General features: G+C 37.8%; 1 protein-coding gene and 1 pseudogene across 6 annotated transcripts in view; both read left to right on the top strand.

Moving 5' to 3' along the window:
• The window catches only part of NTRK2 (neurotrophic receptor tyrosine kinase 2), a 319,160-nt gene that overhangs the window by 69,932 nt on the left and 224,424 nt on the right, over positions 1–24,804 (top strand). For all 6 annotated transcript variants that reach the window (XM_016130219.2, XM_016130220.2, XM_016130217.2 and 3 more), the window contains one exon: positions 5,710–5,809. In XM_016130219.2, the coding sequence (XP_015985705.2) occupies positions 5,710–5,809 (100 nt within the window). The remainder of the gene's footprint in view (positions 1–5,709; positions 5,810–24,804) is intronic.
• Positions 981–1,099, top strand: LOC118600711 (annotated as a pseudogene).

Here is a 24,804-nt window from a genome sequence, read left to right as displayed (position 1 = left end):
TTCCTGTCGGGAGAGCCAGGGGAGTCTGTGGGACAGGTGGCATTTTCCATGGTGTGTTCAGGATGCTTGGGATTTGGACATAGAGGAACAGAAGGGAAGGTATTTTGGGTGTGTGAACAAGAGCTTGGAGATTAGAACACAGTCTTGATTGGAAGGTAAGGTATGTGAAAGGTGGCAGTTGGAGGCAAGGTTGGAGAAGTTAGTTGCGCCAGGTCATGAGGTTTTGAAATACAGTGCCAGGTGGTTAGATTTATTGTGCAGTGAGGAGGCATTGAAAGGAGCTTGTGAGAGCCCCAGGATCACATGGCTTCAGAATTCTGTGGCAGGGTGGTCTGTCAACTGCTCAGGTAAAAACCCAGCAGGCTTCCTCCATTTTTATCTTTCCTCACTTGTCGTATGTGCCCAGTTGCATGTCCTGTAAGCTATGCCTCCTCATAAACTCCAAACCCATCTACATCTTCCTACTTCTACTGCCAGAGCTGCAGGCTAACCCAGGAGTTGGCAAAATAAGGCCCGTGTGGGCCAAGTGTGGCTCATTACCTGTTTCTGTGAGGTCTGCAGGCTAAGAATAGTTTTCACATTTGTAAGTGGTTTGAAAAAAAATCAAAAGAAGGATTTGTGAAACTCTATGAAATTCGATGTCAGTGTTCACAAGTAAAGTTTTGTCGGCATGTAGTCACGTCCACTTACATATTGTCTGTGGCTACTTTTGTGCTATAATGAAAGATGGAGTAGATGCAGCAAGGTTGTATTGCCTGCAAGGCTCGAAGTATTTACTATCCGACCCTTTACAGAGATTTTGTCACAGTTGCTTATTCCTGAATGACTGCCACAACCTTCTACACTGTCCCCCTCTTCCGCTCTGTTATCTTCTGGCCCGTCTCCACATAGCAGCCTGAGTGACCCTTTTAAAATACAAATAGTTCTCAGAGTCTTCTCAATACAGTGTAGTAAAATTTTATTATAAAAGCCCAACTCTTGTCTGTGGCCATGCCACCCCGAACAAGCCCGATCCCTTCTGATCTTAGAAGCTAAGCAGGGGCAGGCCTGGTTAGTACTTGGATGGGAAACCACCTAGGAAGACCAGGTGCTATAGGGGCAAAAAATAAGGGATTGTAAGCTGACAAGGTCCTTGAAATCTGCGAGGTCAACCAAGGGTTGCCTCGCCTAAAAAAAAAAAAACAGAGCCCTATGTATCTTGCCCAGCTCTGTGTTTCTGACTTAACCTCCCACATCTCCTCACTGTTTACCACCTGTATATTTTTTAATGCTGTCTTTATGTTCCAGCCTTATTCTTGTCTCACAGCCTAACATCTTTTGTTCTCTCTATAAAGCATGCATTTCCCAAAGGTCATCACATGACTTTAGCTAGGGTAGCCATCAGGCAGCCATTACTCTGTTTCATTTTCTTCTGAGTAGTTATTATTATCTGTAACTACTTTGCATTTTATTTATTTACTTGTTTAATGTCTTTTTCCTTCCCTAGATTCTTTAGTAGGATTCTTTGCATAGTGCTAGAATAATGGATGGCACCTAGGAGGTGCTCAGTAAAAATTAGACTGATTAGACTTATGGTGAATATTGTAGAATGGGTTGCAGAACAGAGAGATTGTAAGCAAGGTGATGAGTTAGGGGTCTGGCACAGTAGTAAAAAGATATGATATATATTTAAACTATTGGGAATGGGAGGCTTAAAAGATGCATGTCTAGGATATGGAGACAAACGCACATTTCCACAGATGACTATATGCATTACATTGAAATAGCAGGACGAATGCCTTGGTAATTCAACTGTAGAGTACTTTCTACTTCCTGTCTTGTGTAATAATTTCAGTTTTTCTTCTTATATCAAATTGCTTAATGTTTCTTGATTTGAGAAAGTTGTTTGTGTCCATAAGGAATCCAAGGAACATGTGTTAAACCCATTAGTGTGTATACATCCCAGTTACTAAAAATTACATCAACTTCAGTTTCCTCATTTGAATCATTATGATAAATTTAAGCCCCTGACATATCTCGAACTGATGTTCGAACTGTCTATAATAAGGCCACTGGAAGGCAAGATCAGTGAAAATAATCTTTGTTTAAAGTCTGTATATTACAACTCCATGTGAGGCCCCTAGAAATCTGCATGAGAGGTGCAAAGCAATGTTTTTTGTTTTTTGTTTTTTTTTAACGCAGAGGAAAATTTAAAATTATGCATGGATCAGATATTTGGTATCTAAACAGTCACTGATTGCACTGAGGATCATTAGATTAGAAAAAGAGCCAGAGAGCTGAGGCAAAAGTTAAAGATGTTGTCAGACCAGTTGGAAGATAGCTTTAAACACCTTCCTGGTCTGACAAGTCCCCCTCATGTACCTTGTTGGATTTTTGGAGGAGGGCACCTCTTTATTCTATGTTAAGGGATATCCTGAGATAAAAACCAGCCAACCGGCCAACCAAACAAACAAACAACCAAACAAACTCATCCCTGCTCTTCTCCTACATAAAGACCATAGCTACCCCAACACATACATAGTACATGAAACTGTATTTCTCATACTGTTTTTGAGGAAATGATTCTTCTCATTGTCAAAGGAATCTTTGTTTATTAAAGGATTCTTTATGTTTAGAACTGCTTCAATAGAACTGCTTTAAATATTTATTGGCAGATCACTAGGTGATTTTCAGCAGTAGAACCCTTTCCCATTTTCCAGTTGACTTAAGCATATTTTAATGATGTTGGGAAGACAGAATAGATATTCTTATCCCTATATACAAATGAGAAAACAGAGGCTCAGAAAAATGAAGCATCTATCCTTCCTCTCATAGCCAGTAAAGGGTGTCCTGAAAACATAAGGGACCAGGTCTCCTGAATACCAGTCAAGAATTTTCAAAAGTGGTAAGAAATTATACCATGGGACTACAAGGAGGTCCTGGGACTAAGGGCAAGTCCTCTAGCCTTTCTCCATTCCAACTTCCTCATCTGTAAAATAAAGTTTAAATTTGTTTATTTATACAATCCCTTCTACCTGCAGAATTTAATACTAGGGTAGAGAAACTTAGAGCTAAAAATACTATGATCTCTTTCCTATGAGAATGTTAGTTAGAAATAAAGATTTAAAAACACACCCCAAATCATTAAGTCAATTTGAAAGAAATAGTGTTGGATAGAACAAGTTGATCCATAATTAGCTCTTTAGGAATCACTACTGTTCCTTTTGTAAATAGGCTGTGGCAACAGAGCTTAGTCTATACTCAAACATTTGCAAAGGCATTCTATAGGAGAGCCACTCATAGCTGAAGTGCCAGAGAAAAGAGTTATCACACCGTTGCTCCACCCGGGCCAAGCACTTGGCTTGTGTTCTTTTCTGTGCTTTGTGACTTATTTAATGCTGTCCCCATCTGACATCAGAGAATGTGTAGCAGGGGGATTAGCCATGTGTTTTTATTATCCTCCCTTCACTTCAGCCACATGCTTTGGAGAGGTAGTATAATAGATAAGTTACAGGGTTTCTACTTTGGCAGATTGGTTCAAATCCCAGGCTTGAAAGGTGTGATCTTGGACTGCTTATTAAATTTTTTCTAAATCTGTTTTATCATCATCATAATCATCATCATAGCCAACACTAATTTATTATGTATTGTAGATAGATATTGTTCCAGGACCATTAACTCATTGAAGATTTACAGTCTGCAAGGTAGAATTATTATATTCCATATTTTACACATGAGGATTCCGAGATGCTGAGAGGTTAAATAATTCTGAAGTCATGTAGCTAATAAGTGGTAAATCTAAATTTCAAACTCAGAAAGAACCCGTATTCTTTACCTCTACTCTTTACTACTGCCCCTTGCTGTGAGATGGGTATATGCTACAGTAACAAAAATCTTAGTGGCTTAACACAACAAAGGTTTGTTTCTTGCTTTATTACAGGTATTGGCTGGGAGTTCTCCCAGCCTCATCCTCATGGCAAGACTAGGCTAACAACACAGCTATTTTTAAAAAGTTAGCATTTTTTATGGCAGAGATGACGAGAGCAGCACTACAGCAGAGTTTCTCAACCTCAACACTATTGACATTATTATTATCGATGACTAAATCTTTGTTGTGGGGGGTTGTCCTGGCCACTGTCAGATGTTTAAAGCATCCCTGGCATCAACCTACTAGACGTTAATAGCACCTTCCCCCTTGTGACAACCCCACATTGCCAAATGTTCCCTGGGTGCAGCATTATCTCTGTTTGGGAACTACTGCCTTGGTGTAAGGGGTGGAAGTAACATTGAATTCCTATGCCTAGTGGTGACACAAGTCTCAACTCATTGGCCAGAACTATTCACATGAATCCATTTCACCACAATGAAGCCAGGAAGTGAATCCTGCAAAGAGAAACACAGGGAAAAACAAAGATGTTTGGCAAACAGTACTAATGAAAACCACAGATGGGAATAATAATATCTTTAGGATTGTTATGCAGACTAACAATGAAGTTAAAGCATCTAAGTAAGTGTAGACATCTAAGATAGTTTAGAGCAAGAGTCTTGCAAATTTGTTCAAATCCAGCTATCTACCTCTTTTTGTAAATTAACTTTTATTGGAACACAGCCATGCCTTTTTGCTTACATATTGTCTATTGGCTGCTTTCAGACTATACCAGCAAAGTTGAGTAGTTGCAACAGAGATTTTATGGCCCCAGAGCTTGCAATATTTACTGTCGGACACTTTACAGCAAAAGTTTGCCAACCCCTGGTTTAGAGAATAAAACTTTTCTGGGAAGTAGGACATTGGGATGAGCAGCAGGAAAGGAATGAGATGTATAGCTTTGTGTCACTCTTTCTAAATGTTGCAGTTAGCTTCATGCTCTTGTGCCTCTGTGATCCCCGGCTTAGGGTTGTGACAGGATTCACATAGATCTGCATCTAATCTCTCTACTTGTATAATCCATATCTTGCAATTACATTTTTAAATTAAAAAAAAATAATAAACCTGTGTATTGACCTCTATTATACATATAGAGAAGTGCACACATTATGAATCTACAACTCAATGAACTTTTACAAGTAAATTCATTCACAAGTGTCCTCTGCTCCTTTCAGGCCTACTCACTGCTCCAGGGGACCGTGACTTCTAAGAGCAACAATAGGCAACTTAAAAAAAAACATTTTTATTATGGACATTTTTTCAAACATGTACAACAGTAGAGGGAATAGTAAAATGAATCCCACTGTATCTTTCACCAATTTAAAAAATCATCAATATTTTGTCATTCATGTTTTTCTCTCTATTTTCCAGGTAGGTAAGTAGGTAGATAGGTAGGTATATAGATAAACAGATAGGAAGAGGCAGAGATAGAGATGGAGCTAATATAGGTATAGCTAATATAGCTAATAGCTAAAATAGCTAATATCTATATTTATATGGATATATTACATATATCTCTATATATCTATTACATATATCTACATCTCTATATAATATCAATTAAATATACATTTTTATAACCTTTAACTTGAATTTTTTCATTTGTAAAATAAGGATGATAATTAAAGACCTACATACTTCATCATAGGGTTGTTGAAGATTAAGTGAATTGATGTGCATAAAGTTCTTAGAAGAGCAAGGAGTAAGCATTCTATAAATATTAACTGTCGTCATCATCATCATCACATCTAGATATAGGGAGCTAATTAGCAAAGGCCATAACTGCCCTCCCTTCCTTTCTCTAGGTCTATGCTGTGGTGGTCATTGCATCTGTAGTGGGATTTTGTCTGCTGGTAATGCTGTTTCTGCTGAAGTTGGCAAGACACTCCAAGTTTGGCATGAAAGGTAAGAAGGGTTGTGTTTATTTTACTTCTTATGTGGAATCATTTTTGGCTTATGACTAATGCTAATTACCACTCAAGAAGGAAGCAGCTAGATTTATGATGACTAGGTTTTAAGGCTGAAAAAATAGCAATGAGGATATGATACTACAAACCAAGACAGACAAAATAATGTTATTACCCAGCACTACCTACGTTCCTGAGGACAGTTGTTCCAGAAGACACGGAACTGGTTTCTTGAGTATCCAGTGACTAATAATGGTATAGGCAAAGAGTGCCTGAGTTTTCCTTTTGATTCAGAATGGCAGATGAGGCTCAGGGGCAGTAGGCTAATTATGGACACGTGTATTTTGTGCAGAAAGTTTCTTTTTGCTGCTCGACTTCCAGATTGTCCATGATGTGTGCTTTTGGTGTTGCTATAGCTTTTTTCAGATTCTCATCTTTTGAAATTTGAACAGCATTGTGAAGCAAAGTAAGAACAGCCACTGGTGGTACACTGGAGCTTTGTGAATGAGTGACTTTTTTAAGTGGAAAAATTCTGAGTGCTTGGTTAAAAATGAAGGACTATGTTGCCCAAGAATAGATCATTGGTCTCTTTTAGAATACTAAAAATTGAAAATGAATTTTAGGGGCAAAGCTTGTCTAAATGTTCTTGTTATATAAATAGCCAAGAGTTTCAGTGGTTTAATGGCATTTGCTCTAAAGTATAAATTTAAGTATTGACTGATATATTATTGTTGAATTTTGTGTGGTCTCACAAATAACTACTAGCTTGGGAAAACTGTGAGGTTTTGTGGTGTCTTAGTTTCATTGGAAAGAAAGTCTAGTCGTTTTATTGTTCTGTATAATTTATTAAAACTACTATTGATGTTGTTTGTTTACTTGGAAGGGGATGTTTAAGTAGCAGGAAGTTTCCCAGCGTACACTGGGCTCTGTGGTGAATCATATCCGTTTCTGACATTTTCTGCTCTCGCTTTGTTGGTGCCTATGACCAAGATTCCTAAACCCATAGTGAATGGGGAGGGGTGGTACTAAACTGGAGCTTAAAGCCCCCCAAACCTCCTGCTGACTCACTGTTGGCCTGCTGGTCCTTGATATTTTTTTTTGGAGGAGGAAAGCTCTCTCATTCTCCAATTATAACTAAGTCTTGAGAGAGGAACTATCCTATAGTGATTTTAATCAGTCCAATGGTGGTGGTTCACAAACTGAACTTTTCATCAGAAACTCTTGGTAGGCTTGTGAAAAGATATTTCTGAGCCACCCTGAGAGTTTCTGACTTAATAGGTCTGTGGTGGGCCTGGGAATGGTCATTTCTAACAGTTTCCAAGGGACGCTGGTGCTGCTGCTGCCCGAGCAGTCTTGGAGATTCACTGTTCGACAGGATAAACATGGGCTACCAGATCTCTTTCTGAGTATGACATGACATGGGAGAGACATCCCAAACCAAACTCACCCATTGCTTTGCAGACCTTTCTGGGTTCCCATGTTCAGCTGCCAACAGGTCAAGGCCAGGCTTCTGCTCTCTCCATGTCAGGCACCTACCATGGCATTTTGCTTTCCTCATTTTGATCAGGTGCTTCCTTTCCATAGAGGTACTTGGAGTGGATGTCCCCAAGCATAGAGTTTACTGGAGAGAGCCAGATTTTAGCACCGTCACTTTCTTGCCTTGAGAGTTTACTTTGATATCTTTCATGTCATGGACCCTTCAGGGAGAGGATGTGGCCAGGTCCTTCTGGGAGCCGGTAAAAGCTTTAGGAACCCTACGAGCAATATTAGAAGCCCCTCCCCACCCCAGCTGTGTGTTAGGAAAACCCCTGACAGAATCATCTGTGAAAGTTAGCATATTCTCTGTAGCTCAGTGATGGAGGAGAATTAAAGGCAGACATTTTATTTTAGAGAAGATTGTATTTTGTATAGAGATTTTGGCATTAAATCTAAAACAGTATTGTATTTGGATAATTTGGGGGTGATTACTGCTAAGGCACCTACATTTTCCACATGTAACCTAAGGATATCTTTAACGATTAGTAAGAAAGATTTTGTTTAACCTCATCAGAGAACCAGTCAATGACTTCCTTCAGGCAGTATGTTTCACTCTCATATTTCTAAACATAAATTAAATAGTTTTTAAAAAATTTGTCCTAGAGACTTATGTTTTTGTTTAGAATAGCTTCTTTTTTCTAATTTTAGCTACACGTCTGTCTGTGCCATGATTCGAACAAAACGGGCCTGCGCTGAGGTTATTGTTTTACTAGTCAGATGCTGAGTTGATGATTTTGGGGGATGTAGGAAGATGAGGCTCATGCAATGAGTCAAATAAAACTGCATAAGAAGTGGTATTTAAAAATTACTGTACGTTAATGTACTTTAAAAACTGTTAGGTATGGAATTACTGCTGAAAAAAATGTCTGAAAAAGAGAAGAATATGTAAAAACACTATTATACTTATGAAATAACTAGAAAATATATCAGTTGTGATTTCTGAGTAACAAGGTATGAAATATTTGTAGCCTTGGCCAGAACCAATGGCTTGGTTCCTTGTGAGAGGCCAATGGCTGATTCCAAATGTCATTCTTGCTCTCATAAGCACCTTCAAGATGATTCTAGCTCCCTTCTTATTTCCTGTCTTGGAAACAGACTGAGACTGAAAATGGCTGCCAGCCTACTCTTAGGCATTTACAGCTTTTTGCCCATCTCCAGCATTGCACACTTCGGTCTTAAGCATCGACTATTTCGATCCGTGGTTGCAGCCTCAGGATTTTAAACTATAATTTAATACTGTTGATTTGAAGGGCCCAGGGTAACACAAACCGGAAACCTCTTGAAATCACATTGTGGCTGAATGCAGGGCTACTCAAGCTTTATGGATTGACCTGAGAACCCAAACTTTATTGATGGCATTGCGTGCATGGGAAGGTGATCTCTAAACTCCAAATCAGGGAGTTAAACCTAGATTTTAGGGTACAATTGATGAGCTGTGTTCCTTGGAGATGGATCTATGTGACTGTGAGCTTCATAGGGTTTTTTTCTCTGTTTTGTAGATTGACTGAAAGCAAATACTGATGGGGGCAGTTTAGAGCAGTTAGGCCAGACTGTGATCTTCATGGTGACAACATTCATATTGGTCTAGTTCAGCATTATTTATCCAGTGCCAAGCCCAAAGCTGGCACTCAGTAAATATTAATTGACTGAATGAATGATCACAGAGAATTTTCAATTCATTCACTTTATTGTGTTAATTAGAAAACAATTTCAAAAGGGGTCAAGGTCCCCCTACCCCACTTTTTTATTGAATCATCCCAGGGAAGTAATGGCCATAGACAGGAGGTCATTTTGTCCAGGTCTTGTCTTAGGTTTTCACATACTGTCATTTACTTTGGCTTTCCAGTTTGCACATGAACATCTTCAGTTTATGCCTCTCTGTTTTGAATGTGTGGTCACAGAATATGTGGCCTTGTTCAGTTCTGAAGTGAGCAGTAATGACAGAGGGTGGCTTCCATCTTGGTGTCAACCTAGCATTTATCCTTCATTATCACGTGATACATTTTTAGCTTCTCATTACTGTTGTCCAAGAGATTAGGGTCCCTGTTTCAGTAATAATTTCAAGAGGTAGAATTTACCCCAGTCCATTTTTTCTATTCTCATTTTTTTTTTTTTTTTTTTTGCCTGTATACCACCCTATTACTTTTGGGTCAAATACCTAGTTATCAAATTGCAGAAGCTCGAAATAAAGCCCCTCTGTTAGGGCTTGGCCACCTATATTTGGATCGTTTATATGTGTGTTTAATAAGAGTGTATAAAATATAACATATCTATCTAAATCCACATCTATATTGATACCCCTGTACCTAAATGCATAATTTTATTCCCTTTCTCTTAAGGTTGCTTCTGATTTATTTTAATTTTAATTCACTAAAATAGGGCTCACAGACTTTTCCAGAGCAACTTTATTGCCAAAGGAACAGGCGACAAGGCCTTCGAATACTCTTGCTTGTGTTTACCTGTCACATTGCCTCCTGGCTCCCTTTCTTCATTGAAGATGTAGAAGTGTGTGTGATGGGGAGATGGAAGCATTTAGGGGCCAAAGGGCTGAGAAATCTTCCTAGGATGCTTCATGTCAGGAGCCCTGCCTGATGGCATTAATGGTATACAGGGCCGAAATAAGAGAGCCAGAAGGATGGAGGGGGTTGTGATCATTAGTTTTGTTTTCCTTGAATTTCGTGATGGAAGTCTGTATAAGATGTTTACTCCCTAAATACTGATACATCCTTTGTCCTAGAGTAAATATCTGAGTGACTCTAAGAGATCCCACACGAGGAACTGGAATAAGAAGCCTTTTTCTCATTCAGTACTGAGAGCCTGTATATTTCCCCTGCAGCCTCCTCTCCTTGCACGAAAACCACCGATATGTGTTCATTGCCATTTGGGCTGTAGATATTTCCAGTTAGTAATTGACCGAATAAACTATACTGCCTGAGAATGCAGAGCCAAGTTTTCTTAACTCCAGATTCAAGGCCCACAGTTTAAGTTTCTCCTGATAAATGATCTTCTAAATATCTTTCAACAGCAACCAAAAATTTGGTAATTTAAAAATAGTCATAAACATAGTGGAGCCAAAACTAAAGAGGTTGAAGGTTAAAGCCTTTTCTATGAGCTGAAAATAATTTTGGAAAGTTTAGGAGGCTGAGTAGAACAGCTATTTGGATCGACTTTTAAAAGAAGGAAAAATGTGACCAAAAGCCAGAAACACAGTTGTAGAAACATCTGTAAGGACAAACTGTTTTCCATATGCCCCTCAACACCTCCACCCCACTATTTTTAAAGTCAAACAACATTAAAAAGTTGTAATAGTAACACATGAATGCATTCTTGTTTTTTACAATTTCAAACACTTTAGAAATAGAGCTAAAAGTGGAAGTTTCTCTTCACCTTCCTCTCCCATTACTGTTTCTTCTCTTAAGGATAACCTTATTTAATCACCTACAATGCATATATTATATAAAGAATAAAGTATATAGCTTTGATTATTATATAGATAATCAAATATATTTATTTTTAGTTTCATAAAAAATTAAGATACTACTTTTGGATGCATCTTTTTAAGGATATCAGTGTGCTTTGCAGATCTTTCCATGTGAGTATCGAGGCATCTACTCTATTTTATTTTAATAGTATTTCCAACTAGTCTGGTAGCAGGCTACTTGGGTATGAAACCTGGCTGTGCCCCTTACAAGCTGTCTCCTTTCGAGTGTGTTTTTCATCCTCTTTTGCCTCAGTAAGTTCCATCTGTAATGGGGCAATAATTGTATGTATCTACCTCATAGGGTTGTGATAAGACAAATTGCATTTACTTCATAGGGTATGTGAAACACTTGGGAAAGTTTCTGGCATTTAGTAATTAGTATAAAAATACTGACTATTATTATTGACGTAATATAATTTATTGTCTTCTCTTAATGGACATTTACATTTACCAGGTTTTCAGAACAATATTTTCAATAATACCTTACATATAAATATAGATACTTGGAAATGGATTGCTAAAGGAAATCTGAGTATATTTTAAATGTTGATAGAGATTACCTTGCATAAATGCTTTATCATTTTACACTCCCACCACAAGTATATAAAGATATCTTTTTGTATATACTTTTATTCATATCAGATATTATCAATCGTATAGTTTTGCCAATTCAGTTAAAGTGATATTTGATTAACAATAAGGTTAAGCATCTTTATTGTGTGAAGAACAAGAAGAAATGTTTACTTATACCTGTGGATTTACAGACTTATAAATTATATATATTAATCTTTTATTGGTTATATATGTTGCATACATTTTCCTCTAGTCTCTACTTTTTAAAAAGTTTCCTTTGGCAAACTAATAGATTTACCATTTTATAGGAACAAATCTGTCCTTCTTTTCCATCCTAGTTTTTGTGTCTTGCTTGTTAGGAAGCCTTCTCCACCCTAAGGTTGTAAATATACTTTTTACTATTTGCTTCACTAGTTTTACTCTGTGCGTATGTTTTAAACTTAATCCTTAATCTTTTTTGAAAAAATTGTAAAACTTGGTGTCAAGTACTCTATGTTTTTCTGAGTATATAGAATAAAGATATTTGAACGAATTTTAGTATGACATTTTCAGGGAAACTAACAGTATTATTTTAACTCTCTGGAATCAGAAAGCAACTAATAAAAACAAAAAGAACTCTTGAAGAACTTAATGATTAACCCTTTTTTGTAAAGTAAGTAATGAGCATTGTTGGTTCTGTCTTATAATGTGGGAATGTAAATCTCATAAAGTAGCATCACAGACAGTAGATTTTCACTGGCACGTTTTTTTACTACCTTCCTCCAGCTTCAGATTGAGTTCAAAGTATATCTTAGTGCTCTCTTGGTAGAGAATGTAATTTGTTAATAACGATCAAATCCTCAGAGTTGAAAGAGTTATTCAGTAATTTGACAAGTTGGAAATTTATTGAAAGAAAAGAATTAGCCCAAGCCTTCCTTTCTGATCATTTGGATATATTATAAAAAACATAGAATGTGCTTGAAGTATTGTGTAGGGGCTTCCTACACTACTAGTTTCTCTAAAAGGTAAAGGATTCCTTAAGATATTAGATTTTGTCCTTAAAAGTCAAAGAAAATTGTTACCCCTTCTTTGGTCCCCTGTAAATTCTGCAGTGAACTCACTTTGACCTCTTTCCACAGATCATGGTGTACATTTAAAAGTATTTCCCAAGTCGGAAAACCTGCTGGTTTTCTTCTTTTCCCTCTTCATTTCTTTTTTATTTTAACCTTTTATTTTTTTCCCCTGCCCTTTTTTTCCTTCCACATCACTGTGCTTCCTAATTTTACATTTTTTCCTCTCACTTTTGGTTTTCTTCCTCCTCAATCCTAGCATTCAATGTTGGTGGACAAGCTTTTCAGAATTTATGAAGAACACAGACAACTTGGCTTAAATTCTAACATATGCCTGATTTTAGATTACTTAATTTTGGGCAAGAATACTGAATAGCAATGGGAATAAATATAACTCTAAATCAGCAGAATTGTCATGTGGTGATTCAGAAGATAGCTTGTTTGAATACCTCACATCCTTCATGTTTGTAAGTTGTTAACTCTTAACTCTTCAGACCTAGAAGGATGTAGATATATAATATTGGGGACTTATAGTCAGACAAGCTTGGGTTCAAATCCCAGATATCTCACCTGCTAACCATAATTTTGGGCAAATTTTTAAACTCTAAATCCTAGTGCTCTCTTTGGTTACATGATACAATAATACTCATGTCTCAAGTGATAGTGATTAAATCAGTGCTTAGTTTAGTGCCTGGCTCATTGAACTAATTCCATAAGAGGTAATAATTTTTCAGGTTTATGTTATAATAATACATAATTAAGGAGAAAAGTATGGGGAGAGTCCTGTTTGAATTACAGTGAGTCTGAATTACAGAAAAATGTCCTAAATGTTTATAGTATATAGTAGTATTTTAAGGTTTAATTGTTGAGTTTGTAGCAAAACTTATAATTATAATTTCTCTCTACTTAATGGGCATGTATTATGAATCTAAAGCAATGGAAATATGTATTAATTTTAAGCTCTGCAACCCTTGAAGACACTATACACAAATTATTGCAAAGTCTTAATTTTTCGTCCTTTGAACATTTCATCTGTTGAAGTTGTTTTGGGCTTTAGGAAAAATCTGGTTGTTTGACTGATTTGGTATGTAGGTTATACTAATTTCTTTTGGGGGATTATTTACTGTAGGGAATGGGCAGAAAAGGCAGGCAGGGGTATAAGGTGGAGGAGAGACTTTCTTCCCTCAATAACTATTATTTTAAATCTAGATAAGAAATCATCAAGCCTTCTTTTCTGAGGTGGTTCCCTTTTGCACAGAGGATGTCACAATTGGTAAAATGATTTCTTTCAACAAAAATTGGCTTTCATTTTTGATGCATTTATAGCCAACTGGAGAAAACGAAAGGGTTTCTCAAGTCTTGGCCAGGCAAATGGTGGTAGAAGATCTTTGTTTTCATCAAGACGTCAACAAAAGTAGAAACACATTGGCTTCTCTGTGATCATCTGGGAACTTTACTGATCTCAGGACAGAGAGAATAAAAGAGAGAGACAGACAGACACAGAGAATCTACATTCCAACTCTTTAAGTCTTCAGTAGAGATTAATATCCTGATTTGAAAGCAGAGGAATAATCTCAGCCCCAACTAGCGATAGTGGAAGGAAGGAGACTAGAGTTCAGGGGTGGGAGTGACGTGGGAGGGGAGAATGTTGAGAATGAAGTGGTGTTTTTATTAACAGTCATGCTTGTCAACTTTAGTAGTCCTGGCAAGACTTGAGTAGAGCCAACCGCCCAACTGAGCCTTTCCCACACTTACTTCCTGGATCATCTGCAAAAGAAAATTGTGTAAAGGCCAGAAATAACATTGAAGGACCGAAAGGCATCTGAGGGTCCCCTCAAGCTTTAATATCTACCATTCTGGTACAAAAATCATCCCAAACAATTACACACTCACTAAAAGAATCTGCCATGCGCTTCTGGTAATATCCTTTATTATTTTGGTGTGTAATGTAGTCCTTTTTTCCCCTCCATTGTAGAACCACAATCTTTTTACTAATAATATATGAAATACTATATCTGTATGGTCAAAACTAAATATCCCTGGATATATTTTAAACTTGTGATCATCTTAAAAAAGTATTGCCTCCAAGTGATAAACCAAAATTATTACCTATTTAGTTGACATTCCCAATGACTCTGTTTACTATTGATTTGCAACAAGTATGAATGTTGGCAGGAGTACCTTTGACATTCCAGCTTGAGCAAAGAGGGACAGCCCTGCTGAGCCATCTCTTCCTGGAATGATGTGGGTTTCAGGTTGCAGATCAACAGCTGAGCTGTTTTCCAAATCTTTTGAGTCAGGTTTCACAGCGTGGTTTTGCTATTCCGCTTGAGATAAACCCATGGAATATTAGGTTTATCCATATTGAAATGTCACACACATTCCACAGCCCAGAATAAATAATTTCTGTGTTACTTCCATGTAACTCTTCCTCTATGAATGTGGAAAAAAGATGTATATTTATTCGCATAGCACATAATGATTATTCCTTACATTATATCTTGGCTCTCCTGCGATGCCATGGCAGAGGAATAGCTCAAATGTCTAGGATTGAGAATGGAGCAGACACATATCTCAGGCACAGACTGTTCCATCAAGTTAGTCACTCACGCTCCTCTCTATTTCCTTGGTTTTCATCTCAGTTTCTGGGCATGGAGTGTGTGCATAAAGGATTATAGAGTGTCTTGCATGGGAGGGGGAGTCTCTGTGGCCACTGATGGCCATTTTTCTATGGCTCTTGTGTTGTCCATTTTCCCACTTGTCCTTGGCCACCAGTTTGGGCGATCACATGTATATTATCTTGTGCTCCTAACCACATTCTGCCATCTTCACACACCTCCCTACAAGGGCATCCTTGGAGCTTTAGGGACACAAGACATATCATCAAACTGACTTCGGTTCTCTCTGCCTAGACACGTTGTCTCCCTGCTTTATTACTTTCAGGCCATTACAGGCTTGGGATTGTTCTGGCTTCTTGGCCACCTTTTTAGGTCTTCACAGAAAGACAGACTCAGGGTTCCTTTGAATCTCCAACTATGGCTAGACTTGGGGACAGGTTACCAGGCTCCTCCAGCCTCCATCTAACCTTTTTGTCACCCTTTTGACTCTCTTCCTGTTTCCCAAGGAGATAGAAAGAATACAAAAAATTGTTTTGCCTGATTTTATCTTCTTCCAAATAATTTTTGCCATATATGTGGATCCAGATTTTCCTCCAACTTTTTATTATGAAGTTTTCCACATGAAGAAAAGTGAAAGCATATTACAATGAACATCTGTATACTGAACACCTAGATTCAACTTCTCTTTTAACATTTTACTGTTTAAAAACAAATTGCCCAGATCATGTCACTTCACTCCTTAATTCTCCAGCATGTTTCTTCTAAAACTAAGGACATGATCTTTCCTAAAAGCCCAATACCATTATGACTGCACCCAAGAAAGTTAACACGGCTCTGTAATAACAGATTTTACCTAGTTTACCTTCAAATTCCCCCAGTTGTTCAAAAATGCCTTTTAGAGCTACTTATATTTCAAACCAAGATCAAATCAAAGTTCTTGAATTGCATTTGGTCATTGTGTTTCTTTGGTTTCATTCAGAACATGACCTCTATTTTTTCCTCCTGACATTGACTTTTTGAAGAGATCAGTCAGTTGTCCTGTAGAGATCAGTCAGTTGTCCTTCATTCTGGCTATGTCTGATTTTTTCCTTATGAGATTCTTTGATTTGATTTATTCCTTGCATCTTCTGTGAACCAGAACTTATGTCTAAAGGGTCGATTAAATTCAGGTGAAACATTTTTGGGATGAACATCACAGAGATGCTGTTCACTTCACATTGTATCACATTTAGAAGCACATGTCAGGTTGTTATACTATTCCTATAATTTGGACACTTTTTAAAGATGGTGACCACAAGATGTTTGTAAATGCTGTTTCTCCCTTTGCATTGGGGTAGATAATTTGTAAGATGATAGCCTGGCCACTAGCAAATATCCTTTTCTACCAAAACTTGAATGTAGTAGGCTTAGCATCCAGTTATGATTCTTTCTTGAAACAATTATTTAATTTCTAAGGGTTGCAGAATGTTGTTTTCATAATTCAATCATTTCTTCTACATACTGGCTTCTGTTAAAACAAAACAAAACAAAACAAAACATGAAAAACAAGAGCATCTGACCTTGACCAAGGATTTCAACTGTCTAATTTTAGTTCAATCTGGATAACCCTTCCTTGAGGCAATGGATGTTTGGTATCTGGCTGCCTACATTAGAGAGGGTCATAGGGTTACAGAAAAGATTTATAGTCACAGTGCTACTGTATCAAAAATTTTATCTTAGAAATTATTATTTTGTTTCTCAAAATTGTTGAACAAAGATATTGTAGAATTTCTTTTTTTTTTCCTTGTCACGATGATTAAGTGTTAAGTAGATATAATAAACCTAATTGCTTTAGAATCCCTTATGCATCTTTGTGGTTATTGGTAGAATTAAAGACAGTGAGAACTGGCATTGAGCTTAAGAATCATCCATACGCTTTCTTACAGAGATGAGGACATTGGAGCCCAGAAGCTTAGGCAGCTTGATGAGGGTTATGTAGCTTGTTTATGGCAGATCCAGGGCTGGAAGGCAGGCCTTGTGACTCCAGATTTAATGTTTTATGCTGTGAAATTAAGGGATATTTTTAAAATAACTAAAATTTATTTCCATGTCAAATTCACTGTTTTAGTACGTATTGCCATTGGATGTCACTAGTAGTATTACCAGTGATATTTATTGCCATTGGAGGATATGGTGTTTCTCAAAGCAGAGGACATATATCATCAGTGGTAACAAGATGGTTTTAGGAAGTACTTGGAGGCTAACATCTTTAATTTTGATGGTTCTATATTTATTTTAATATTTATTAGAAAAAAATATACCTAGCACATTATACCCTTTGTTTTATGATATTATTGTTTAGGATGAGGCTTAATTTTAAAAAATGAAATAAAGAAAACATTAAATAAATAATTTCAATTAAAACTTTAAAAAGATTATTTGAATAGGACTATCCTAAGGCACTTTTTACCTTTTACTACTAAACAGAACAAAGTTTCTGCCTCATGGAGCTTAAACTCCAGTGGAGGGGAAAGTAAAAAAAAAAAAAAAACAGAGAAAGAAATATAGATGTAATGTATAGATAATGCCACATGCAAAGAATAAAATGAATCAAGGTAAGGGGAGGGTAGTGCGAGTGTTATTTTTAAGTAGTTAAGAAAGGGCTAACTGATAAGATGACATTTGGACCAAGGATGAAGGCAGTGAGGATGTGAGGAGGTGCTGGTATCTGAGGGAACAGCACTCCGGGCAGATGGAACAGCAAATGCAAGGGCATGGAGGTTGGGTTAAGCTCTGCATGTGAAGGGACAGCAGAGGCCAGTGTGGCTAGAGTGCGGCCTGGAGGCCGGAGAGCAGTCAGAGAGACCAGAGCAGTGGCAGGAACGCAGCTCGGGTAGGAACTCACAGGCCTTAAAAGGGATCTTCTCAGAGTTCAGGGTACTTGGGTAAGGGGTAAACTGTGAGAACTTAAAGAACTTAAATGTAAAGAACTTAAACTGTGAAGAACTTAAATGTAGGTAATACTGATGTATTAACGTACTGAATTAATTTTTATTTTATTAAATTTTGGGGGGTAACATTGGTTAATAAAATTATATAGGTTTCAAGTGTGCTATTCAGTACATTGCATTGTGTGTTCACCACCCCAAATCAAACTACCTTCCATCACCATACGTTCAACCCCTTTACCCTTATCTACTTTCCTCCCTCCCTTCTTTCCTTCTGGTAACCGGTAAACTGTTGTTCATGTCCACGAGTCTCTGTTTGTTTGTGCTGTTTGTTGCTTTCAGTTTTATAGCCCACATATAAATGAAAGGAATTAGTTTTTGATAATATAAGATGACTGAGGAAAAAGATATCTCTGGGGGAATAGGGGAGTTAAGTTCATAATATAAGGGTATGGTGAAAATTTCACTTCGAGTTCATGAACAGCTTCCCTTCAGGAGTATGATCTCCTGTTCCTCCCAGCCCCCAACATTTGTACACACACACACACACACACACACACACACACACACACACACACACCAGAGCCCAAAATGATGGTTTTTAAACTTTTTTAGTTGTCTGCATACCCTTGCATTACACATTCATAGAACACTGGTTATTAGTGATCACATGACCCTGCCCACTTTAGATCAGAAGGGGTAGGACCCAGGCTTAGATTTACCTTGAGTTTTTCATACAGTTCTTCTCATCTTCGCTCTGAATCCTTTTATGCTGCCCAGTTCACTCCAAAGGCTGGGTCATTAGACTATAGTTAATTTCATGGCTGATATAAGCTGAGTCAGATTCTCTCCTTTTGAGATGTCAGTTGCTATCGAGAGGAAAGCGCCACTGTTTGAAAATTCAGATTATGCATTTTCAGAATGAGCAAAGACGTTGTGGGAATTCTGTTTTTCCTCATAAGGGTCATTAAACATTAAGTAGAACCCATTCCTCCTCATGGTGTTACTTTTGGTTCGACAAACAAGGTTAGGCCTTAAGGAAAGGCTGTAAGTTCAAATTCGGAGCTGTGCATTTTCAGAGGAAGAGAGCCCTTGATTTTCCTGCTTATTATCCTCTGGACAAATTGCTAATAGCGCCTTCCCACCTTGTAGTCTGGATTAGTCTTCTTTCTTGAATTACCATAGTGTGGGGGTAGGGAGGATTTAATTATTCTATGAGCAGACATCCAGATTTCTTTAAATGCATTTTTCCATCTCTGTGCTTCACCCCCTTTTTAATCTCTCTCCATTTGGGAAAGTGTTTGATTGACTGCCACCTATGGGGAGCGCCTGTCCTCTTCTTCCTCCTTTCCCCCAACCACTTGTCCCTCTCCTCTGGCCCTGGGTGGGGTGGAGCAGAATTCTCTGCATCTTTCTCCCATAAGGCCTGGGAATTGGGTTCTTTCCAAGTCTTCATTGTTGTCAAATTTAGATCCTCCTCTTTACAAAGTGCCCAGTAATACATATTTATTGTAGTCTGTTTTCTTACCCATCACTTAGTATGCTTATTTATGGGTTAGCAAATTCAAAGAAACTAACTTAAGACATTACCGGCAAAAAAAGCATATTTGAAAAGACAGATCTGCAATATACCGATTTGCATAATGAAAACCTAAAAATGGAAAACAATGACCACAGTTTTAGATAATCTCAATTATTGGCATGGATTCTTGGACAGTATTAATTTTGGTTTGACATCTCACTTTTCCCTCTGTTCAGTATCTTATGCTACATATCAGATCCTCATCAATTCCAAAAGCTTTCAATTATGAAACAGTTCATTGGAAAGCAGAGAATTATAATCAGACTGAATTCTCAGAATTCAAATATGCCAAGAGTAGAAGAAGCCAAGTCTGAGTAACTTCATTTTAGCGCTGATTTTAGCAAATGTTTCACCTTGAAATGATAGTTCATTGCAGATAGTTTTTAACAGTTGTAATGGTTGTGAATTTTGTTTGAGGAAGACACTGCCATTCTTAGGCTAAGTCCTCTCCTCTCTCCCGACCCCTGCCTATACCCACAGGTATTTTACATTCCTCTCCTGAGCTCTTATAGTGTCTGAGAGTCCCGGAAATAGTAAATAGCCCCTGTCCTTTCGCGGCTGCCATTGATATTTATTTATTTAAAATTGGAACTTATATCTGGGTACAAAAACTCGAGGTGCCCATTAATCATCAGTGTCATCTGTCTGTCGGGCCTTGCAGAAATTCTTCATGAATTTTGTTTTAATGAATCTGGTTATATTGGCTGGTATGGTATGCTCTCCTGTTCTAGTTCTCACCTTCCAGATGTGCTGACATAATTGCCTTAAATGATAAATTGCCAAATTATAAAAATTATTGGAAAGTTTTAAAAAGGGGGTATATAAAGCCATTTATGACCCTAACAAATTAAGTGCATAGGTTGTTTAAAAATGATTTTGATATTTCATGTTTCTGTAGCCATTTATAATAGCATATTAGTTAATCCTCAGGTGATCTTGCGACCCAGTCTACCTACCCAATTGGCTATCTCCATCAAGTCCCGATAATCTGTAGTCTTAAAGTCAGCATTTTCTTTCTGCAGATAAAGGCACAGAAGTATAAGAAATGATATTTCTAAATTACAATAGTTTATTTGAAACAAACAGAGTCTTGAATCTTTGTACGATAGCTTTGGTTTAACCTGATGCATAGATTACACAACTCAGTTTAAATAGCATCCCAGAATCTTTGAGCGGTGTGGATAGTTAAATGAGTATGCATATGTGGAAGAGCCCAGGAGCTGTTGATGCCAGTTTTTCTCTTGGTATTTGAGGAATTGGCCACTGCCCTTTTCCAATCATTTCCATCTGAGCAGGGTCTGTGCCCTTTATTAGTGACTGGCACAACTTTCTTCAGCAGAAAACCACAACTGTAATAAGTTAGAGGACTCATTTTTTGATGCCCGAGGGCAAATCTTCAAAATTGAATTGTATATTCCTAGGAAATATTTACTTCAAACTTAGTTTTCATAAATTAGAAGAAAAATGAATGTATTTACAGTTCGATGTACATCATTTGGTGATGGACCAACTCCGATGATTAGAAGGCAGAGTCAACACAAATATGCTTCCATGAAATTTCTTGACTGATGTTGCAAATGTTATGTCAGTGCTCTGCCCATTGTCCTTTGAACTCCCTTTACTTGTCCTATGTGCTTACTCTGGTTTCTGGGTACATTTGCTCCTAAGGGCTAGCACCTAGAGCCTTCTTCAGAGAGGTAGCCTTGAGCTAGTGGAGCTCCTGCCCCACACCAGCACACATGTGCACACATACATGAACGCATGCACGCACACAACCGGAAGCAACTGAGAGTTAAGTACCCTTCACCCTCTTCTCTAAACCTCTCCTTTGTTGAAGACTGATGGGTGTTAAGGAGCAGGAAAGCTTACTCCCTTACCTTCAGGCTGGGCCAATTCTGTAGGATAATTCACCAGTTCTTTGCAGGATCTGTGTGTAATTTGTGCTCCAGAGCCTGCTGCAGGATCAGGCCAGAGCTGAGGCATCACCTGAAATTACAGCTTGGCTTCTTCTATTTCTCCTACCACCTTCCCCCTCTCCTGGGAGCCCTTCTTTAATAAGTCACTTGCCGTGAACACTGCTGTCTGGGTCTACTTCTGAATAACTGACCTATGACAGTATTTTCTGTAGTTCTAAGAAACTAAATATGTTACTTGATGCTTTTTTGTCAGTATGTTTTAAACTGTTTTTATCTCTTTTTTGCTAATTTGGGTTACATATGTGCAAGTGGGTGATCTTAAAATTTAATTTAAAAATTAAATGAGATATAGATTATAGTTACCATTTATTGAGGGACGGGGCACCGTATTCTACATCCTTGACACATCTTCTTTGATTTTTATGACAATCCTGCATTTTAAAAATGTGTTAATTGGAAGTCCAGAGATATTTATTAAGTGTCCAAGCCACAGAACTAGTAAATGGCAGAACCGCAATTTATATGTCAATCTTTCTGGTTTCAATGCTTTGGCTTTTTTAGCTGCTGCCCTGCAGATTCTCTTTCCTTTCTTTCTTGGGGTGTTAAAACATCTATTTCTACATGCTATCAAAGAGGCATTCCAACATCAAAGTTCACGACTTTCTAAAATTGGAGGAGATTGTCTCTTTATTAAGAGATTACAAAATACTTTACCAAACACCAAACTTAATTTCCCAGAATGGGAGTTATTGAAAATAATTTCTAATGAGCACTTGAGTCAAATCATACCAATTTGTTGCATAGAGGGAGATCTTTGTTCAGTTTATGATCAAATCATAGTAAAACAAAATTATGATGACGAAAACCAGAAAGGGTATTAGGAATGTGCTTCAGGAGGATAGAAGTTTCTTGGCTCTCCCTTGTGGGTGGTCATGCTCAGTCCTGTGATTGTATTGCACCAGGATGCTCTTTAGAAAATGATTTTCTCAGGATCCTAAATGGTCCATAGTATCCTGAAAGCCCCAACTCAACCAACAGGAATTATTAGTCTGTTTCATGGAGAGATCCTTAAAGGAAAAAAAAAATGAAGGAAGAATGGCATTGGTGGCATGGGCATCTAAACGGACTTCCATCTAGTGTCTGTTTTTAGTTATGTTTGAATTACTCATTGCCAGCACAAGCCCTATACATGTGACAATTTTAGCTAGAACACACAAAAACTGTACCAGAGACCTTTAAAGTTTCTGTAAAGTGATATCAGCACTTATTATAGACAATAGCTGTTCTCTCTTTCTGGAGTAGTCTTTATCCATTCATTTGCCTGGTTATTTCACACCTATCTTTTAAATATGAAATTCAGACATCACTGCCTTTAGAAAGCTTTCTCTGATACCTTCAAGATGGACAAAGTCCCTTTTTTGTAGGCTTGTATTATCATGAGAAATCATCCAGAAAAATGCTTAGCCCATCATATTGAAAGAATATGCTTACCTATTAATCCTGCCATTAACTTAAAATCTCCTCAAGGTCAACAATTCTGCTCTGTTATCTCCACGACCCCAGTGGCTGGTATGGTACAAGGCAGAGTTAACCCACAATAAATATCTTTTAACTGAACTAACTATAAGTACAGAAGGAGCTCCATGTCATTTTGGTATTCATGGTTTATTTTTATAAATTATTTTAAAGCCATTCAGGTGACCTTGACAAAAGAAACACTGAAGGACTGGAAACCAGTGGAAATAGACTTTCGGGACAAAAGGATCTCGAAGTGAAAGGATTGTGGGTATATACAGTAGGCTGGGGGACATTTGGTTGCCAGATGCCGTCTGAAGGCCACTTAGGGACATAGCTTAAGAAGTGAGAATTATGATAGAGGGCAAGTGGAAAGAAAACACCCTTATGAAATAGTAAAGAATGAAATTGAATTTGTATTTGAGGCCAGATAAAGTAGTGGAAAGAGCATAGACTCAGGTTTGACCCCAAACTCTGGCAGGTTCTTCCTTTGTGACCCAACCTCTCTGAGTATCATTTTTTTCATCTGTAAAATGGGCATAACAACATTAACTTCAGAGGGGATTTCTGAGGATAACCTAAAGGTTAATGAGATAGTGTCCAGCAAGTATTAGGTGTTCCATAAAGTTCCATAAAGTTTACCTCAGAACAGTCTCAGTGGTCTCTTGTCATTAGTTGTAAGGTCATTAACTGGGAGAGACAATGATGGAGGAATAGAAAGTGTTAATGGTAATCATTCATCCATTTATTTGTTCTTCTGATAAACGTCTTACTGAGGATGTACAATGAGCTGGACAGAGACTAAATATGTGTATATCACTGCTTCCCTTCAAGCAGTTTGCAGTCTAGAGGAAGATTGAAATCTAAGTGGATCATATGGCAGTAGGTAACCTAAATAGCCCCACACAGAAGGGGACTGATTCATTCTGTCTGGAGAAATCAGAGAATACTTCACAAAGAAAATGAACTTCAAATGGCCTCTGGAAGGAAGAATTAAAATTTACCATGTAGGTAACATGGAGAAGGAGACACCTGTCAAAGCATGGAGGTTCATCTTGGAGTATTTTGGCTATTGCTGGAGTGAAAGATATGAGAGGATAGTGGCAGGAGATGATGGCGAGATGGATGAGGGCCAGGATGCAGAGGGCCTTCCTGCCATGCTGTGGAGTTTGGGATTGGTCCTGAGGACACGGCGGAGCTACTGAATACAGGGATTGATTAGGAAGTTTTTGAGAGGCAAGGTTAGAACACCTGAATGTGAAGAGTGATCATGTTTGTGTCGATTGCTTGGCTCCTGTCAAATGCTTTTACTTTCTTCCTTGATTTGCTATTAAATTTGGAAGTGACTAATAATGTTGTCATTTGAGTTATAATAACATTACCAATTTTTAAAAAATTCTAGTCTCATGGTCTTCTTTTTGCTGTAGAGGACTATAAATCCTTGAATGAACCTCATAATGTGGGGTTCATTCATTCCTTCAACAAATATTTACTGAGACCCTACTCCAGGCCAGCCTGTAATAGACCCCGAGAACAGACAGAGTCACTATCTTATGGAGTTTCCATTGCAAAGAGGGAGACAGACATAGAAAAATAAATATATCAGGGTGTAGTAAGAATATAGTAATGTGTGAAGAAGGTGAGCAGAGTCTTGTCTTAAGGAAGTAATCTCTCTGCCTGATTTCTCTGAGGAGGCAGAGTGGGAGTCCTTATGCAGCAAGTTTGATATGTTGTTTTTTCATTGCTGACTTTAGTCTTCTTGGAATCCTGTAGACAGTTGTGTCTGTGTCTTTCTC

The sequence above is a fragment of the Rousettus aegyptiacus genome, unplaced genomic scaffold, assembly GCF_014176215.1.
Source record: "Rousettus aegyptiacus isolate mRouAeg1 unplaced genomic scaffold, mRouAeg1.p scaffold_m13_p_3, whole genome shotgun sequence".
Taxonomy (NCBI): Eukaryota; Metazoa; Chordata; class Mammalia; order Chiroptera; family Pteropodidae; genus Rousettus; species Rousettus aegyptiacus.
Note: the sequence above shows the minus strand (reverse complement) of the source record. Positions and strands in the feature narration are given on the sequence as shown.